The following is an 18,995-nucleotide window of genomic DNA, read 5'->3' on the forward strand; positions in this document are numbered from 1 at the left end:
CCAAATTGCAGGCAGCTGGCTGTCAGCAGAAGTAGTTTGCAGTACTGCACTCTAACCACTGCACCACTGAGGCTCATGATTGATTATATTATTATGTTAATAATCTATGTTTAATTGCTGCATTTACCATTTTGTTTAATAAATGATGTTTAAAGCAAGTAAATAGTTAGCAACAATTTCCAAAATCAAATTATTCCTGATTAATAATTATACAACAATGCACTTTTTCACTACACACACACACAATGAAAAAGTACACTGTTCAAATATGTATGTATATATACACAGACACATATTTGAAAATGTGCATTATATATATCCAGTATGCATGCATGTGCGTGTGTGTTTCTGTGTTACATATGCAGTTAAGAATGTGTAATGGGACTGACAGACCTAATTTCTCTTGTAAAAATACTTCACCAAGGATTGGGGGATTTTGATGAATAGACTAGCCTGTCCTGAAGGGGACATCTCAAAATCAGGCAGAAGGACTTGGATAATGATTTTGCTCATTTTTCAGAGATCACTCCTCTCAGTGAACATTTAGCAGCGTCTTCTAATCTTTTGTGAAGTATTTTCAAGGGTTAGATGGACACAGTCAAAGTTCTATAGTGTTTTGTTCTTAACTGGGACTCAAACCCAATAATAGGCCATATTTTCTCTATATATAATAGCTTCATTTTGAAGAGCAAAACTCCTATTATTTAGTTGTAGTTCTAAACATATTTGGTATACATGCATAATGTGTGAGAGGGCATATTCAGACTGAACAATAAATTGGGAGCATTCAGAATAGTGCCTGCATTTTTGGAGTCACATACTCTCAAAAGATATCTGAGGCTCGGACAAAATTTAGATGTGTTTGATATGGCTTCAGTTCAAATTTCATTCGTTAGATTAATTAAATTTAGTTAATATGCTTTCTACTGTTTAAAAAAGTAAGGTTTATTGGCAGCTTTGGAGGGACTCTAAGGGATTTGAGGAACTGCATTCACCTCTGGAATCTGAAGTTGTATATCTGTACAACAAAACCATAGTTTAACATTATAATAGTGAGCTCAGTCTTCTTTCTTTGGTCACATACCCCAGAGCCCATTGCTTTTGTTTGATTTACTTCCGTTGCTGCATTGTTTGCATCCAAAGAAAATGTGGCTGATTTTGCCATGGCACTTGAACAGGTCACAGAAATCGACTTAGTGTCTAGTTTGCTGCTTTAGGAAAATATATTCTTCAATTAGGGAAAAAAATACTAAAACCCATTTGAAATAGAATGGAATTACATTTACAGATACATTACAGAGTTATGATAGAATCAAGACTTTCCACTGCACCCTTTCTCAGTTCCAGAGGGATAACTCAAACCTACCCAGGAAAATGGCTGTCTATAACATTTGCTTGAAAACTCCAATGATGGAACACTCAGAACTCCAGAGGGCAGTGTTCCACTGCTTAATAATTCCCACCATCAGAAAATTCTTCCTAACTTCAAGCTTGGATCTTTCTTTATAAAGCTTCCGCCCATTCGTTCTTGTCTTACCTCGGGAGTAATGAATCTGTATCCTCTTTCCTGAGAGACCTCTTCAAGTGGCTATTGGTTCTCTTCTTCAAGCAATACAGTGATACCTCGGTACTCATTGTTAATTGGTTGCAAAAGGTACGGTGAGTACCAAAAATGATGAGTACCAAGCAAATTTTTCCCATAAGGAATAATATAGTGAGTCACAAGGTAGTCGGCATCAATAAGTTCTGGATTGTGTGTTGAATACCAAACAAACAATGAGTACCAGGACAAAATTTTCATGTCGAAATGCATTGAGTATGAAATTCAATGAGTTTCAAAGCAGTTGAGTAGCAAGGTACTACTGTATAAGTTTTTGAATGTATTGTCCCATTAATTGCAAAGTAGACTAATCACTAGATCGCTCCTTTCCTTATTGCCTTTTCTCAATTTATGAAGTAATAGAAAAAGCAGAATCTCTTGCATTGGAAAACATTAGATCATTTTGTAGCTTTACAGTTGCTTTTTTATTCAGCCACATATTTAGATTAGATTAACTTCCTATGTTGTTCAGGATTTGGCTGAAACAGAGACATGTCTTAGTTCTAGTGACAGTAAAGTATCATTTATGAAGGCTCCCCCCCCCCCCCACCAAATGATTTTTATCTTTACTGTAATTTATAGCTTGCATAATTCATTAAAAACTTGTAAATCCAAAGCAAAAGCATCTAATTTTATAGCTACCATGGAAGAGGAGAGAAAACAAGTATGTGACCCAGGGGGCTAGAGATTGGCTCATACCTATAATACAAACTATGGTTTAGGGCCAGTTTTTCTTTTTACCAATAAGGAAGAAATGTTTATCTGTTTCTTCTTTTTTGAAATTATGGGAGATAATTTTAGTGTTGAAATTACATTTAAATGCAGTGTATTTATTTTTACTTTATTTGACAACAAATTTTGTTGTAAATTCTGGTTTCAACTAGAATTGTGTATGGGCACCATTGCAAAGTCATGTATTTTTCAAAAATGCTTTTTGAATCTGATACTTTTTTCCCTTTCCTGGAATGAAAAGGTTACCAAGGGATGTTTTAAAAAATCATTTCTATTACTAAGTAGATATTCTCCCATTATTTCACTCAGCCTTGCCTTTATTTCTGATACACATTTTGTGTTTATCACTGTCTGTCCTTCCCACCCGCACCTTTCCTGCAGCACATGCTAGGAGAATACTGCAGCAGTCTAACAGAAATGCATGCATACAAGCACCAGGTAATGCACTAGCTGCTTAGCTTACTTGCCTTCATTTTAAAAACTTTTCTGTTTTTTTATTTGCTTATCTAATTGCTGAATATGCCTTTCATTACTTCAGATGACTTCTACATACTACTGAAAGGTTTTTATCTACTTACTCACTTGAATAAGTATTACTAAAGATCACGAGGCAGATACTGCAGATATGAAAGGTTTTTATGGCAGGGTATAAGTATCTTTTATATTAGAAATACCAGTAAATCTGGCAAATGTAGCTGTTTCTTGAGATAGTCCGCATGTAATTATTTTTTTCTATTTTTCCTTGAATTGTGATTGAATCATCAGCCATGAGTAGGTACTAACTTCCAAAAAAATAAATAAGCTATAGTAGTAAATAGTGATAGTTTATTATTATAAGCTATTCATACCTTAAGACCATCTAATTATGTGACCTTTTGAAAATCCAAACATTATGCAACATAGCATAATATTAGCATAGATCTTAATATGCTGTTTTAATGATGTGCCTGCTAGCAAATGTGAGTTGGTGCCCAGTTGTCCCTTTCAAACAGTGTTGCCTGCAATTCTCGTTACTAGGAGAGGCTGCATGTTGCTTCTGGGTGGGGGAAGCTCAGTCTCCTTACCCAGTTCCCCTCTGCTGTTTTTCTCCCCCCCCCCCCTCTATATGCAGAGAGAGAGAGAGATTTGATCACTTGAAAGGGACAGCATTAATTCTCTTTACTGGGGAGAGGCTGCGTGTTGCTTCTCCCGGTAAGCTGGAAGATGGGCAGCATGTTGGGATAGTTTCTGCCTCTGCCATGGACTTTTCACTTCACCGAGGAAACTTCGCCTCCCTCTGGGCGAAAAGTGTTTGGGTGCTCCATAGGCACCGCCCTACATTGTGAAAGTGTTTGGGCTTCTGAGCACCGGGCTCCACACCTACTTGGTGCTGCAGGTGCTTGGCCCTGGTGGGTGCTGCATCTCTCATGCCATCTGTGTGCGCTAGGCATGGGGCTGCCCCTGGTTGCCTGTGGTGGCTCTGCAGCTGCCTTGCCTTCCGCCAAGCCTAATTCACTGCCAAGCCCCAGCTGCTATCCAGCAGCCTCCACTACCTCCTGCTGGAGCTACCCTACTCACAGCTGGCACGAGAGCTTTAGCGCTCATCAGGTCCAGGGCCTGAAGAGCACCAAGCTCAGCGTAGCTGTACCCCAGTGCCTGCAGCATTGAATAGGCATGCAACCCAGGGCTCAGTAGCCAAAGGAGCCCACTTCCAGCTGGAGTTCTGTGTCCAGCTGGGGAGCGGTTCCTACGACCGCTAGATTCTCAACCAGCTGATTGTATGGTGGGAGGGGGCTCCTTGCCCACTTGAAAGAGAGGCTGGGTTGTGTAAAGGGGCTTTCCCCCCTGAGACCTTTGCAAGTGCCGGGCTGGAGGTTCTGCCCCAGGGAGCCTCAATCAGGGTCAGTCTTTCGGCATGCCCTGCCAGGATGGTGAAGAGCTCCCGCAAGCAACAGCATGGGCAGCCGCTTGGCCAGCATGGTGCCCGCCATGGCCAAAAAGTGTCCCAGAAGCAGCTGGGCCAGCAGGCAGGCCGAGTGGAGGCTGGGGTATGCCAAGAGCTTGGCCGGTTGTGGCGGCTGGCAAGCGGACAGTGATATGGAGAGGGCAGGGCCAGTGGTAACTGCGCTCCCACTCTCATCGGCCCCCACACTCGCCACTTCTTGCACGTCAAAAAAATAAGACTACCCCCAAAATAAGCCAGAATGCTTATTTCAGGACCCAAACGAAAATAAAACTGGGTCTTATTTTCGGGGAAACACAGTAAGTCTTAGCTGCAAGAAAATACAGCTTGTGGGTCAAATAGAATAGAGTTAAGACTTTTATCATTTAAAAAATGAAGGACCTGAATGAATGAATGTTTAAAAGAATTATAGTTGCCAAAATTCATCATTGGATGTCTGTAAAATTGAACTTACCAGAATTCAAGGGCAAATAAAATCAACAATTTGAGATTTTGACAATTTCAGATCTTGAATAAAAATATATAGCATAAAATATAGATAGCTGCCTACTTCTTCAGAGCCATGTCACAGACATAAAGTAAAGAAACTGATTAGGTCCATAAATGTCAGGAATAATTTGGCTCTCATTCCTTATCACAAATCCACTCTGTGGTAATGTGGTATGTTAAAATACATATCTGCATGAAGTTGGGATTTCAGTATTAAATTGGGGAATTCTTACTGAACTTAATTATGTGTTTAAAATAAGATTCACACGTGAATGGGTGAATGTATCTAATTGGGGTTAATCATTAATATGTGTCGGGGTCTATGGTGTGACTTTTTCTGGAAATTTTAGTTCTGCAAAGAGAGATGTGAGGAAATAGATTTGTTTTAGAAATGTAAATTAAGTACAAAAAAACTTGAATCATATTTGGCATGCTGTATATTCCCTTCACATGTAAGGACTTTTCATATTTTTAGCAACTGCCTCACCAAGATCAGGGAACTCTAGGGTAGTATTCTGCAAGGAATTACCCACTAAACAGGAATATTTCATTTCCTTTCAAACACGAGCTGAAGAATTTTCCTTCTTCCTAGAAGATGTGACCATGTCACAACTGTGTTGTATATTCTCCACAAAACTTTTGTTCTAATAAAAAAGTAATATTAAGAGAACATAATGAGGGTATTTATTTATTTCTATCTATCTTTCTGCAGAAACAGGCAGTGACCTTTCTATGTTTGAAGCTTTACGAGACACCATTTATTCTGAAGTAGCTACTTTGATATCTCAAAATGAATCTCGCCCTCATTTTCTAATTGAACTTTTCCATGAACTCCAGATGCTAAATACAGATTATTTGAGGCAAAGAGCACTGTATGCTTTACAGGTACTTGGAAAATTGTGATTTGAGGTTGCCCTTTTTTAATTTCTGAAAAATAAATTTCTATCAAAAACTGTTGCTTTATACAGGACATAGTGACCAGACATGCATCTGAAGATAATACAAGAGTAGAATGTCCAAAGCAACTGAACCCAAATGCCTGGATAGGATCAAACTCGGAGCTTACTCCCAGTGAAAGCCTTGCAACCACTGATGATGTAAGTTATCTAAATCTTGGGATATTTTAAGATCAAGTTTGATTTCTTATTTAATAAAAATGTATTTTTGTTTTAGATTTTAGCATAAAACTCACTGAATTAAATTGAGATGGTTTACTTTACTGAGTTATGTATTGTATAAGTGCAAAGGACGAGTTATACTCTTAAACATTTGTGTAAAATATAGATAAAATCCCCTATAAAACTTGAACTGTGAAGATCTTTAAAACCAGCTTGAATTGTTAAGTTTGAATTACCATGTCATCTAATTCTTTTCTTAACTCTCATAACATCTTTTGTCCCTATTGTAACATTTGATCTTCATTCTTTTAAGAGATCTATCTTTTTTTTAAAAAAAGATAACAGGATGATGTAGACTGCCATAGCTTTTTTAAAATTACATACTGATTCCTTTCTAAATGGATTTAGTATTTTGCTTTGACATTATTACTTACTTGAATTTACTTGTCCAATACTTAAGAATTCTCTTTAAAGTGAAAATTCATAGAAACAAAATTGTGCTTGATACAGAAATAGCAAGATGTTTGTCAGGTGTCCTAGGAATGTGCAGAAGTAATTGATTTGGGAAATGAAAGCTTTGGACAACTTGAGAATATTCTGTCCTGTTTCAAACCATGCTAGGCCTCTTGTGCACCATTCCATCCTCAGGAGAGTTTGATGCTTTCCAGAAGTAAATGTTTAAACCAGAAACAGTTCAAGATATTGCAGATTATGGCATGGCATTCCAAATAAGCAGATTTGTTTGGGAACAAAAAAGTTTCCAGTTCAGAGGGTTTATGATGTTGAATCATCCCTGGAAGATCATAGCCAGGAGCAGTTATAGACTCGTTCTTTACTAGCAGTTTTTTCAGTAGGAGGGAGTATACTGCTCTTCTCTTTCTAGCTGTACCTTCCATACATGTTTCTGTTCAGTTTATGCTGGTAGTTGGAGGCTTGATCTTGTTGAACGCGTGCAAAGAATCAGATCTGAGTCTTTTAAAATTATCTTAAAATTCTGGAATAGTAATGTATAAAATTGCAAAAAGATGATTGATTATGGGAAAGCATTGCCAAATTTTTGTATTATGTCTTTTTTAAGGAGACATTTGCAAAGAATTTTGACCAAGGTGCTTGCAGAGAATCTGAACAAAATGATAGAGACAATGGCAGTACTAGATCTACATCTTCAAATTTTGAACCATTTGCTACTGATGATCTTGGTAAGCACCAACCTGAGAATTGCAGTTTGTAATCATTGACATTGGAATACACATAGTCCTCAATTAATTGTAACTAGGATAAGAATTTCCATCACTAGGCATGCGGCACAAAGTGCAATGTCACATGATGGCGGTTTCAGCAGCTTCTGTTGCTAGTACTGTTCTGATAGGTAAGGACTGTGCAGATCATTAAGCAATGACCTCACTTGATTGTGACTTCTTACTTCCTGCCAGCTTCCCATTGACTTTACTTATAGGAAGCTGACAGGGAAAGTCACAAATTGTGCTAATGTGACTGTATAATGCTGCAATAATTAGAAATTTGGGCCAGTTGCCAAGTGCCTGATTGTGATCACTTGACAACAAGGGCAGAGAACCAGCCAGAACTTGAGTGATGTTGCAAGTTTGAACAGCTGAAGAATAAGTGGTTGTTAAAGGAGAACCACCTGTTAGTTTCATGACCAGAACAATTTCCTAGATATCAACTAGAGAATGATCAGTCATATTAACATCCATTTTGGTGCAGGTTGTCCCTTTTTCAAACTTGAATATCTCTTTAAGTCTTAGCATTCAAAAAAGAAAGAACTGTGAATGCCATCACATTCTATTTCTCAAATAATAAAGAAAGAATTATCCAGAGCAGTTTGGCTTTGGATATATAGAGCAATGCCACAGCTTTATGAAAAAAACATTTTATATCTATTGGAGTGAGTTGGAGTTTGTACCCATTGTTACAGATTAAAGGAACATAATACTGTTAATATATAGAGCAAAATATTTTTCCTCCTGTTAGGCATTACCTTCAAAGTATTATAAATCTCCAAAGTAGTCAACTCCATGTATTCAGTCATTAAGTTCCAATTACCCTAATTGTGGGTTATCAATGGCAGGTATACTTAAGAATAATCTTGGTCCTTTTTTTTCCAGTTTTATGTTTAATTTGCACCTGGTAATATTTGATTTTCAGTGTCAAAAGATCTGTTTTACATGATTTTCTTGCCAACATATAGGCAACACTGTGATTCATTTAGACCAAGCATTGGCTAGAATGAGAGAATATGAACGGATGAAAATAGCTGCAGAGGGTAACCTTGAATCCGAGGATGGTTGCTGTAGTAATCTCCAGACTGCTCCTTCTTCTAAATTGGAAGGTATTAATTTATTGCATATTGCAGGGTATTATCTGCTCTATTAGCATTGATTTTGAATGTAAATGTTTTGGTATTTACTATACATAATTTATGTAAAAAAGATAGTGACTATACACTTGTTATATTGAACTTTTTACTCTTCAGTATGCTTACTTATCATTTATGTAATCCAAGATCCAGAAAATTTTTACTTATATTGAATTTTTTTGTGTGAGGGGAAAAAGTATTAATATTAACATACTTTTTTTAAAGGTTCAGATGCAGTTGAAAGCCATGCTGCACCACAGACTACTGAAGTATCTTCTATTCCTTGCCCCCGAATAGATACTCAGCAGCTGGATCGACAAATTAAAGCAATTATGAAAGAAGTTATCCCCTTTCTGAAGGTATTATAATGCTGATTTCTATAAGTGACAGAAAATAAGAATTTGCTGTAACAGAAACTTGTAGCTAGATTTTTCTTAAGAAGCAGCTGATTCCTTCTATAGAGAAGGTGGTGCTTCATTTATTCAAAGTAAAAAGTGTTTCTTACCAAAATTAGGATATTTCCTCTGAATTTTCCAAAGAAGCACCTGATTGACTGAGCTCTGATCTTTTTCTTATATCTATATGCAGATTATAATCAAGTTATGTAAACTAAATAACTTTTTTCATACATACATCCTTAGTTTAAATAAAATTTAATCTCAACTCTTTCTAGGAACACATGGATGAAATATGTACTTCCCAACTCTTGACTGCTGTAAAACGTATGGTCTTAACCCTTACTCAACAAAATGATGAAAGCAAAGAATTTGTCAAGATATTTCATAAGCAACTTGGTAGCATTTTGCAGGCAAGTATACAATTCGTGAGCTTTGTAAAAAAAATAAGATTATTTTTCAGAATCACTATGGTGCTGGCAAAGCTTTGGAAAGATTATTTTACCTTGATTCTGAAGTGAATGTTTCTGCCAATGATGGCAGTTGTTTTTAATCACTTCAGTAAATCTGTTTATATAGCCACCTAAAGTACTGAATTAAAGCTAAGCACTTTATAATTTCTTGAAAAGTTAATATGAAAGAGATCTTAAATAATCTGGCAACTCAAGTATAAGTATGGAAAGTGCAATCCATAGCATTTGTCTGATTTGTAAATGCTGACACTTAAAATCTACTCATCTTTACAGCATGAAAAATGAATATTTTAATGAAACTTTTGATAAATCATTTGAAATGTTACTTCAGTGGTTAAAAATGAGAATTATCCAAGTCCTTTTTATATTTTATATTTTTATAATTTAAGGAGAAAAGTCTGTCAGAAGGATTGCATTTTAACTCATTTCTTTTGACAGAGCTTCTTCTGGAACACTTGTCATTCATGCCTTCTATTTTTGCTTTAGAAATTGTCATATTGATTAATTAATCAAACGAGGAATATACAATCAGAAAATATCTGGAAAAAGTAGTATCTATCACAGTAGAAACATAGCGGAGAACTTAATCCAAATTCTTGTCTGTTTTGCTTTAGAATAAAATGCTATATTCCTTAGAACCTTGCTTACCCATAAACTCATTCAATGATCTTAGGTAAGCCTTTGAGCTAATATGTTAATTTATGAAGTAAAGTTGAATAATGCTGTATCAGCCACCTTGAATATAATCAGGAGGTGGGAAAGGATGAAAGTTAAACATAATATATACATTAAACCATTTTTCTTTTTTGGACAGGATTCACTGGCAAAATTTGCTGGTAAAAAGTTAAAGGATTGTGGGGAGGACCTTCTTGTGGAGATTTCTGAAGTCTTATTCAATGAATTAGCCTTTTTTAAACTCATGCAAGACTTGGATAATAACAGTCTGACAGCAAAGCAAAAATGTAAACCAAAAATAGAAGTAGGAGGAATGGCACAAACTTATATTAAAGAGGTCAATATAAAATTTTGTTTCATATAATGTAAATATATTACTTTTGTTAATATATTTCAAATTCTGTTAAATTTTAATTTTGATATTTTACTATGCATTCTCTTTCTGTCAATATTCTTCCTGAGATCAAATGATATTCAGTTATGAACTAATCAATTTTTCCCAATTGTTGGTCTCAGATATTTTCATTTGTAGCTCCCATTGCTTCCAAACACCAGACATAATGACTGGAACTGACGGGGGCTGATCTGATAATAAATAAGAATTTGTTAAGGGCCTCTATTTGAGAATTTCTGTTCAGCTTAGAAAATAATTCAGCTTCAAAATTAAACTAGGTTTTACATCCTTAATAAGTGACATTTTTCATTCTTTATGCAATAATGAAAACAAACAGGCATATTTTGGAAATTAGTGTTCATGAATTTCATGAATTTGAGGAAGGTTGTATATTTTGCTTTATTTTATTTGTCACTAGTAAGACTGCAGATGTCAAAGGATGCAAACAAATTCTGTTCTAATATCAAACAACATCAGAGTCTTACCATGAAGGTTTATTTTAGCTTGTATAACAGGACCACATCCTGTTATTTATGATTGAGTTCTTTATACTCTATAAATTCTTCAGTTTAGTATATTATTTGGAGAACAGTAGAAGAATAGAATGGTTCTTTGTTCCTTAGTTTTTTTAATTTATTATTGTTAATTAAGGTTTCACTCTGCCTTTGTCTTGGACAGGAGTTGAAAATACTAGTATTACAATAGAATTTTAATCATCTGACTTTTATATTTTAAGTTGTAAGGAAACTTAACCACTCAACTATATCTCTGTCATACCAATCCAGAGCCTTCAGAGAAATTATTCAGCCAATCTAATAACCAGTTCTAATAGAGCAAGCTGCAAAAAACAAAAATACCTAGTTAAACAATATTGTAATATTTTAATTGTTACCAACCGAAAAGAAAATCACAGCAGAATGAATATATGGCTCAGAATTCATTTATATATCTCCTATAATTTCCACCATCTAGTTGTTGGTATTTAGTTTGAACAGAAGCCAATATTCTTTCAAATTTCTATTTATTAGGTAAAGAAATCACTTGAAGAAGGAGTATGTTCATCTACTGAAGATATTGATGAAGACAAAGTAAGATTTTTTTTAAAAAATAAACTTCCCCCCCAATTTCGCATGTTTTAAAATAGGTCTAAATTTGGGGGTGGGGCTTAATTTCATTTTATCCCTAGAAAACATGCTGGGTCTTCCTACTGGGGGTTGTTGGAGAAACACGGTGTGTGTGTGTGTGTGTGTGTGTGTGTGTGTGTGTGTATTCACTACTACAATTATAACATATCTTCTTTTGCCCTTTATTGTTTAATCGATCTTTGTTCTATCCATTCGTACCAGCACTTCCAGCTGTCATAGGACATTGATGTATCTTTTCCTTTTAATGCCAAAATTAATATGTCTATCTCTGCACAATTTGCTATTTTTTGAATAATCAATTCCTCTGATGGAATATGAATTTACTTCCAACGTTGTGCAAAGGCCAGTCTGGCTGCTGTCAAAATATGTATTGTTGTATATTTCACTTTTTTTGAGATTTGTTTATTAAAAATCCCTAATAGAAAGAGTTCTGGTTTAAATTCAATCTGTTCTATTGTCATTTCCTCCAACCATTTTCTAATTTTCTGCCAATATTTTTGAACCTTGATACAAGACTACCACATATGGAAGAAAGTTCCTTCCCTTTTTTTTTTTTTTTTACATTTCCAGCAATTCGGACTCATGTTGGGGTTGCATTTTCGCTAATCTCGAGGGGGGAAAGTGCCATCTGTAAAACATCTTATAGGCATTTTCCTTGTAGGCTGCCGATTTTGTGATTTTATTATTTCTACTCCAGACCTTCTCCCATTCTATTAAAGTGATACTACGTCCTTTATTCCTACTCCAGGCTATCATATTCCCTTTGACAATTTCTTCCTCTAATTCTGCCTCTAGTAGGTAATTATAAAATTTTGTTATTTTTTTTGTCTGGGCCTAATAGAATTTTGTCTAGTTGCTGAAGTTTATTATTGATTCCAAATTATTTCTTATCCTGTTTGTATCTACTCTGTACTTGAAGATATGCCCATCTATCGATTTGTACTCCCTGGTCCTGAAGATCTTGCCACAATTTCAAATTTCCTTGCGCATCCAATAAGTCCTTGTATTTAATCATCTTAATAATATCCAAATTATTTGGATGGATCATTGCTTCCATTGTTGAAATCCAGATTGGTATTTTTAAATAATGTTTTCTCCTTATTTTCTTCCAGGTAGTCAATAATGTATGTCTAATTAAGTGTCTGTGAAAGTATTTCTGGGTGGTTTTCCCGATATCCCATAGAAAAGCATGCCACCCCCTCTGTAGGTCGTGGCTTTCTAAAACTAATATTCTCTTGTTTGTTAAGTTCATCCATTCCTTCAACCATACTAAGGAGGCCGCACTATAGTACAACTCCCAAGTTGGAAGGGCCATCCCTCCCCTGCTCTTCATATCTTGCATTGCCTTTAAATTTATCCTCGTTTTTTTCCTTTGCCAAATGAATTTTGCGATTATTTTATTAAGTTCTTCAAAATATTTTTTGTGTACTTTAATTGGTATCATCTGAAATATATAAAGAAATTTTGGAAGAATAGACATTTTAATCGTTGCAATCCTGCCTAATAGTGAAAGTTGCACTTTACCCCATGTTTCTAAATCCTTCTTTACCTGTTGCAATAGTTTGTCGTAATTATTTTCCTTTAGTGTTTTGCAATGTGCTGTCAGCCATATTCCTATGTATTTAACTTTATCACTTGAAATTCCATGACCTTTTCTAATTCTAACTTCTGTTCTCCTGTTAGATTTTTAGTTATTTCGTTTGCTTTCTATTAATTTTTATCCTGCAACAACTCCAAATTGTTCTAACCTGTTCATCAGTTTTTCGTAAGAGATTTTTTTTAAGCAATGGAGAATATGTCCTCTATTTTTGCAGATTTTGTAATTGAATATCATTTCTGATGAATACTATATTAATTTTTAAAGATAATGAACTTTTTTATGTTTAGCTCAAAAGTTCAGAGAAGTTATTAATTCTATATACACAAACACACATACTCATACACTCATATAGAAATGTGCTTAGGAGGTTGTTCTAACTTGGAGTGATGCTGGGGCTTTTATTGATAATTTTTTTAATAGTGAGACTGTTTAAACTAAATTCTTTTTGAGCAGCAGTCAAAACTAGATATTCCTTCGAGGTTCATAAGCAAGGGCAGTAGTTGCTGAATAGGTTCTTCCACACTAAAGAATTTTCATATTCCTTACTCCAAGATTCCTCCCCCTTCGAACTGTTTTTAAGTAGTAACTGAAGAGATGATAAAATTTGAGCAGAATTGTAAAATGTTTTGTAGAATAGACATTATAGGATTCATCCTTATTTTTGCCACTAAAAATAAAACTTAAACAATTAAAACTCTTTTATTCTATATAACAATAAATTTGTTTATTTCTAGGACAAAGATGAAACTGAAACTGTTAAGCAAGTTCATGAACCTGCAATATTCAGCAGAGAAATTCCAATCAGTACAAGATCAGATCCTTCTGATCAGGAAGAAGAGAGTGAAAATTGTCCTGTCTCCATAAGTAAGCAACTTTAATGGCTTTGATTATAATTTCAAGTAATCAAGCATCTACATTAGTGGAATGAAAGATCACTAATTCTGTCTTCTGTTACTAGCTTGTTATAGATAAATTGCTGTATGCTAAATAAATATAGTTAAATGTATTTACATTTTTGCCAATCCAATTGTTAAATGTATTAAGTAGATTATTACACCCATTGAACCTGAATATGAAATGCGATAGTTGCTAGTCTAAACTAAAGTTATGATGACTAGCTTGGCCCTTGAGCCTGGTTTAACAGAGTTATACTTACATTCTAAAGTTGATTACATGTATGAAAGGAACTGTTCCCACTGCATTCTTTCAGTCTTGTGTCTCCAGTAGGAAATGAAATACACTCATATTTAATATTGTACTGCACATGCCGTTATTGCTGAACATTTGTAGCTTCTTTATATAATAGGCTTAGACTTCCATCCAGTCTGTACTTGGGAGTAAACATAAAATTATGCCATTAGATATCCTTCTCTGATGCACAGTTTTATCCTTACTCATTATTCAGTGTCTAAAATATTTTACATAATTACATTCGTAGAATCAAGTCTAGGATCTAAAGACTCAAATAGCTAGTTCTATGCTTCAAAGTAGTCTTTGATGTGTATTTCTTTAATTCTTATTGTGGTCTATTTCATGTTTGGAGTATATTTCACACATTCTAGGCTTGTCTAAAGCAGAAACTCAGGCTCTCACTAATTATGGAAGTGGAGAAGATGAAAATGAAGATGAAGAAATAGATGAATTTGAAGAAGGACCTGTAGATGTTCAAACCTCCCTCCAGGCAAATAATGAAACTACAGCTGAAAACGAAGAACAGGTATTGAGAGAATGCGTTTGTGTCTTGATGCTAGATAGGTCTTCATTCTTTGGAAAGATTTATTAACATAACTATTTAGAAAATCTAGAACTATGCACTGGTGGTTAAAACTGCAAAATTAAATTTAAATTTGCTAAGTAAGAATACAATAGCTTTTCAAACTAGAATACTGGAGGTTTGATGGAGATTTTTAATTGGTAATAATGTAATATATTAGAAACCATGGATTTAAATGAATGAATATTCTCCTGCTTGCTAAATTAGTTGAAGCAGAACATTAATATTAACACTGAATTTAAGATTCTTAATATGTTTCATGAATAAGATTGGAGCTTTAAGTAATTAAAATTTAAATGAGTCAAAATAATAAATTTATTTTGTCACAGGTTTTACAGTCCATATCAGAAAATCCAAATGTGTGTCAAACATTTTCTTCTGAACAAGAATCTGTAAACACTAAAGGTAAAATGAATATAGAAAAACTTATTTACAAGGCATTTTTTTTGTTCTTAGGAAAACAGAGAAATCATCTGAAACTTTGTGTATGGATGATGCTTGGTTTGGGCTGGGGTAGAATTAATTCACAAGTGTTTTGATGATTAGAAAGATATATTCTAATGAAATACAGGAATACACTCATAAAAACAATTGCTTTTATGTTAATTATATGGAAGTTTAAAAGCTAGGTATTTACTCATCAGTATTTTATGAATACTCTACACTTATTAAACAGAACACAAAGGATTCTATAGCGTGACAGAAGCTCTTCAGAGCTTATAAGTGTATCCTGCTTTTTCAGAGTTTAAGATTTCACGTTTTAGACTTGAAAAGATAAGTAACATTAACAAGATCTACATTTATTTTGGCTTTGTTAAAATTAGTAAAATAGGTAAAAGAAAATTAAACAGCAGAAGGAGAACAAGAGAAAGATGGACAAAACAAGTTGATTTTATATTGTTTTTGCTTAGAACACTTCATATTAACTTCTTGCTGTTTCTGTATAAATTGTTCAATTATTATTATTTGCTTATTGTTCAAAGTCTGTTATTTTGTAATATATTTGTAGCATGAACTCTTGGTGCAGTCTGGATTCAGAATATAAACTAATTACAAATGGCACAATATGTTATTTTTTCAGCCTCTTAAGGATTATTACATTAATTATTATCTTGGACCATCTTAACAATTAATAGGTCTAACTGAAGTCAGCATATTGAAGTTGTGAGTTACTTATAGCAGATCAATTTTAAATTATTCAATATGATCATTTATATAAAATATATCTATTAATGTAATCTTTTGAAATGTTTTCCATATTCACTAACTGGTGTTTTTGTGTGTGTGTATGTAAACTCTTATAAAATCCCAGTCCTTGCAAGCAACATAATCAAATATTGTTTGTTTTTCAGATGATCAAAATATGCCTGCTAATGTACCTCAGTATCTTAATCTTACAGAAGAAAAACAGTCCTTAGTTGTTAGAGTTGCTGAAGATTTTAATGCCAGCATTATCTTAGCTACAGAAAAAACAAACTCTCCATTAGCAGAAAATGAAAACCAAGCTGTAGACGCAATATGTGGAGACTCAAAATCATCATCGGGAACACCTGAAAGCTCTGTAGTTGGCAGTCCTGATACAGAATCTCCTGTATTGGTTAATGAATATGTATGTAGTGCTTTTGTCTTTTAAATATAATCTGATATGAGCCTCAAGAATCCATGGTTGGAGAATTGTCTATCTACAATGCTTCTTTTGGACTTTGGTTTTATTGTTTAGTTTTAGTTTAGTTACATTGGTTCTACTGAAAGATTATATCTGTTCATAACAAGAAGTAGTCACAGGTTAATTATTTTATAATTATTTTAATGAAATAATTATAAAACTGAAGAAAGTTCGATCTTGAGCCTTGAAAGAAAGTAAAGTTATACATTTTATAGATAAATAATTAAATTAAAAATATTCTCTTTATAGGAAGCTGGTTCTGGAAATGTGAGTCAGAAATCTGATGAAGATGACTTTGTAAAACTTGAAGACATACCACTTAAACTTGCAGTCTACTCAGAGGTAAATGTTATGCTAAGAAATCTACAAAGCAAAAGATTATTTTTAAGAGTATGGTATAGAACAAGTGGACAAGACTAGTAAATTGTGAGAATTACTCTTTTGATCCATTTTCAGGAAGAACTAATGAAAAAAATGATGGCAGAGTCTCAGACAAATAGTATCACTGAAGAAATTCTAGCTGAAGCAGAAAGGCAGGGTGAGGAATTAGTTGGAGATCCTCAAATGTTGAAGGAACCTGGTGAGAATCTTTGATTACTTTAGTTATTGTTATCCTACTCATGCTGATACAATTAGTTTATTTGATGCAGATTGTAGACTTTAGAATTAGGAAAAGTTGGATAAACATTTTTAGTTTTGTTCTGCATTCAGACTTTAAGCATTTTTGCTTGTTAACTGAAATAATATGCGCATCTCTATATAATAGTTTGGTGACTTTACACTAAAAAAGTAAGAGGGGATTGTTATACTTGAGTGGTAAATCATCAAGAAACCCCAGAGCTGAAGGCATGACTGGGAAGTGAAAGAAACTTCCCAGAATAAGGCAATAAGAAACAAGAAGTTACTTCTGGAAATTTTTGAAGTATCCCCCAAAAACCTGCTTAGGAGGAGGGTCAAGGATATTCAGGAGAGAGACTGGAACTTCCAGAATTTCCAGAACATTCTGTTCTAAATGGACAAAATTTTCAGTGATAATCTTATTTTGTTTTCTACTATTATTGAATCATTAAACTGTTTTTGTCGCACTCAAAATTATTACCTATTTACAGTGATGGAAATACACTTCAATATGTATTAATTGTGGGGAACAATAAACTGTCATCTTCACAATGAGAATAACGAACTCATGTGGTCCAATCATATATATTTGTTGACTGTAATTTACCAAGAGCTGTTTTCAGTACAAAGGTGTATTTTGAATAGTTGGTAAATAGTTACTTTATTTTCTTTTTTCAGAGATTGTTGGAGCTCAAAGTGCATGAAAATGGCCTCTGGAACGTTTCTGTGGCCTAACTCATTGATAAATGCAAATAGAAAATCACTACTACGTTTCATGTGTTCTAATCTGTATAAAATGTAAAGTAGTTTTTCACACACTGCCTTTTAGAATAGGCTTGCTAATTTTTTCTCATAAAAGTTCGAACAGCTAAACTTTCAACCTGGCTGCAGTTCTTATGTTTTTATTATGGTGATTTTAGTAATTTTACCATGTAGTTTTAAATAAAGTTTGACTTGTATGTAGGTGTGTTTTGAACAATGCTATATGAAGCTAAGATGAGCCATGAGTAATAATAGAGTCAAGGAAAAAAGTATTGATTTTTAAAAACAGTTTGTTGCTAGCTTGTTTATAAAAGTGTTACTGAGTTCTCATTATATGATAACGGGCTTGATCCAAAGCTGCTCTTCAGGGTTTTGCTCTTCTTGCAATAACATCCGCATATTGGGGTACCTTTAAAAACTGACAAATTTACTACAGTGTAAGCTTTTCTGATCTATAATTATTTTATTAGAAAGAGATTTAGAGGGCAAAGAGAGAACGAGGAGAAATAAAAACTATAGTAAAAAGATCAGATTGAAATGAAAATACTTTTCTAAATAGTGGTTATAATAATAATAATCTCTTATCACATATAACACAATAATAAATATATGTCTTTATAACAGATGTTAAATCTCTAATGATTGCTCCCTCAACCATTTCATTGGTCATCATAAATCTTTAGCTCAAAAGTGGCTACATGGCTGAGGTGATTGCCTGTGGACATAGTTTTGGGACAATATCCCTAGCCAATGTCAGCTTTGTATTTGAACTGACCAACGTACTCCCTTACATCATCTCTTCCAAACAGTTGTATATACAGTACCTTCTCAAAATATTTTGATTAAATGGACTAGCCCAGAAAATGTAAGGAAAGTTAAATATATTAAATATATTGTTATTTCAACCACTTCAGAATTCTTCACCAATTGTTTTTTGTACCCTTTAGAAACTGTTTCTTCTGAATACAACTGTTCATCTTGTGATAAAAAATTGTGTGAAAATACATCTAAATCCAGAGTCCTCTGTTCCCAAAATTGGAATGATGGGGATGTTACTTTTGTTAAAACAATATGAAATTCCTTCTAGACATGAATGTGCAGGACATTCACTAATGCGTAATTTTGTTCTATGAAAATGCTAGTGATGCCTTACCAACCTGGATAGACTGTATTTGAAATAATGTATATTCCTTTTCATGTGTCTTATAAGTAAATGTAAACACAGTTTGATCCCA

General features: G+C 34.0%; 1 protein-coding gene across 35 annotated transcripts in view; it reads left to right on the forward strand.

Annotated features, from left to right (window-relative positions):
• Positions 1-18,995, forward strand: part of PCM1 (pericentriolar material 1) — a 50,986-nt gene extending 31,991 nt beyond the window's left edge. For 23 of the 35 annotated variants that reach the window (XM_026667109.2, XM_026667116.2, XM_026667117.2 and 20 more), the window contains 16 exons: positions 2,714-2,770; positions 5,476-5,648; positions 5,732-5,860; positions 6,960-7,080; positions 8,091-8,231; positions 8,484-8,617; positions 8,932-9,066; positions 9,941-10,138; positions 11,224-11,283; positions 13,675-13,804; positions 14,503-14,657; positions 15,044-15,119; positions 16,067-16,323; positions 16,630-16,722; positions 16,837-16,960; positions 17,677-18,668. In XM_026667109.2, the coding sequence (XP_026522894.1) occupies positions 2,714-2,770; positions 5,476-5,648; positions 5,732-5,860; positions 6,960-7,080; positions 8,091-8,231; positions 8,484-8,617; positions 8,932-9,066; positions 9,941-10,138; positions 11,224-11,283; positions 13,675-13,804; positions 14,503-14,657; positions 15,044-15,119; positions 16,067-16,323; positions 16,630-16,722; positions 16,837-16,960; positions 17,677-17,702 (2,009 nt within the window). In that variant the 3' untranslated portion in view covers positions 17,703-18,668. Of the gene's footprint in view, positions 1-2,713; positions 2,771-5,475; positions 5,649-5,731; positions 5,861-6,959; positions 7,081-8,090; positions 8,232-8,483; positions 8,618-8,931; positions 9,067-9,940; positions 10,139-11,223; positions 11,284-13,674; positions 13,805-14,502; positions 14,658-15,043; positions 15,120-16,066; positions 16,324-16,629; positions 16,723-16,836; positions 16,961-17,676 lie in introns of all 35 variants that reach the window. The other 12 variants (XM_087963248.1, XM_026667119.2, XM_087963222.1 and 9 more) reach the window with 5 other exon arrangements.

Source organism: Notechis scutatus, chromosome 4 (genome assembly GCF_049901735.1).
Source record: "Notechis scutatus isolate UNSWTSFEM ecotype Mainland chromosome 4, rNotScu1.2, whole genome shotgun sequence".
Lineage (NCBI taxonomy): Eukaryota > Metazoa > Chordata > Lepidosauria > Squamata > Elapidae > Notechis > Notechis scutatus.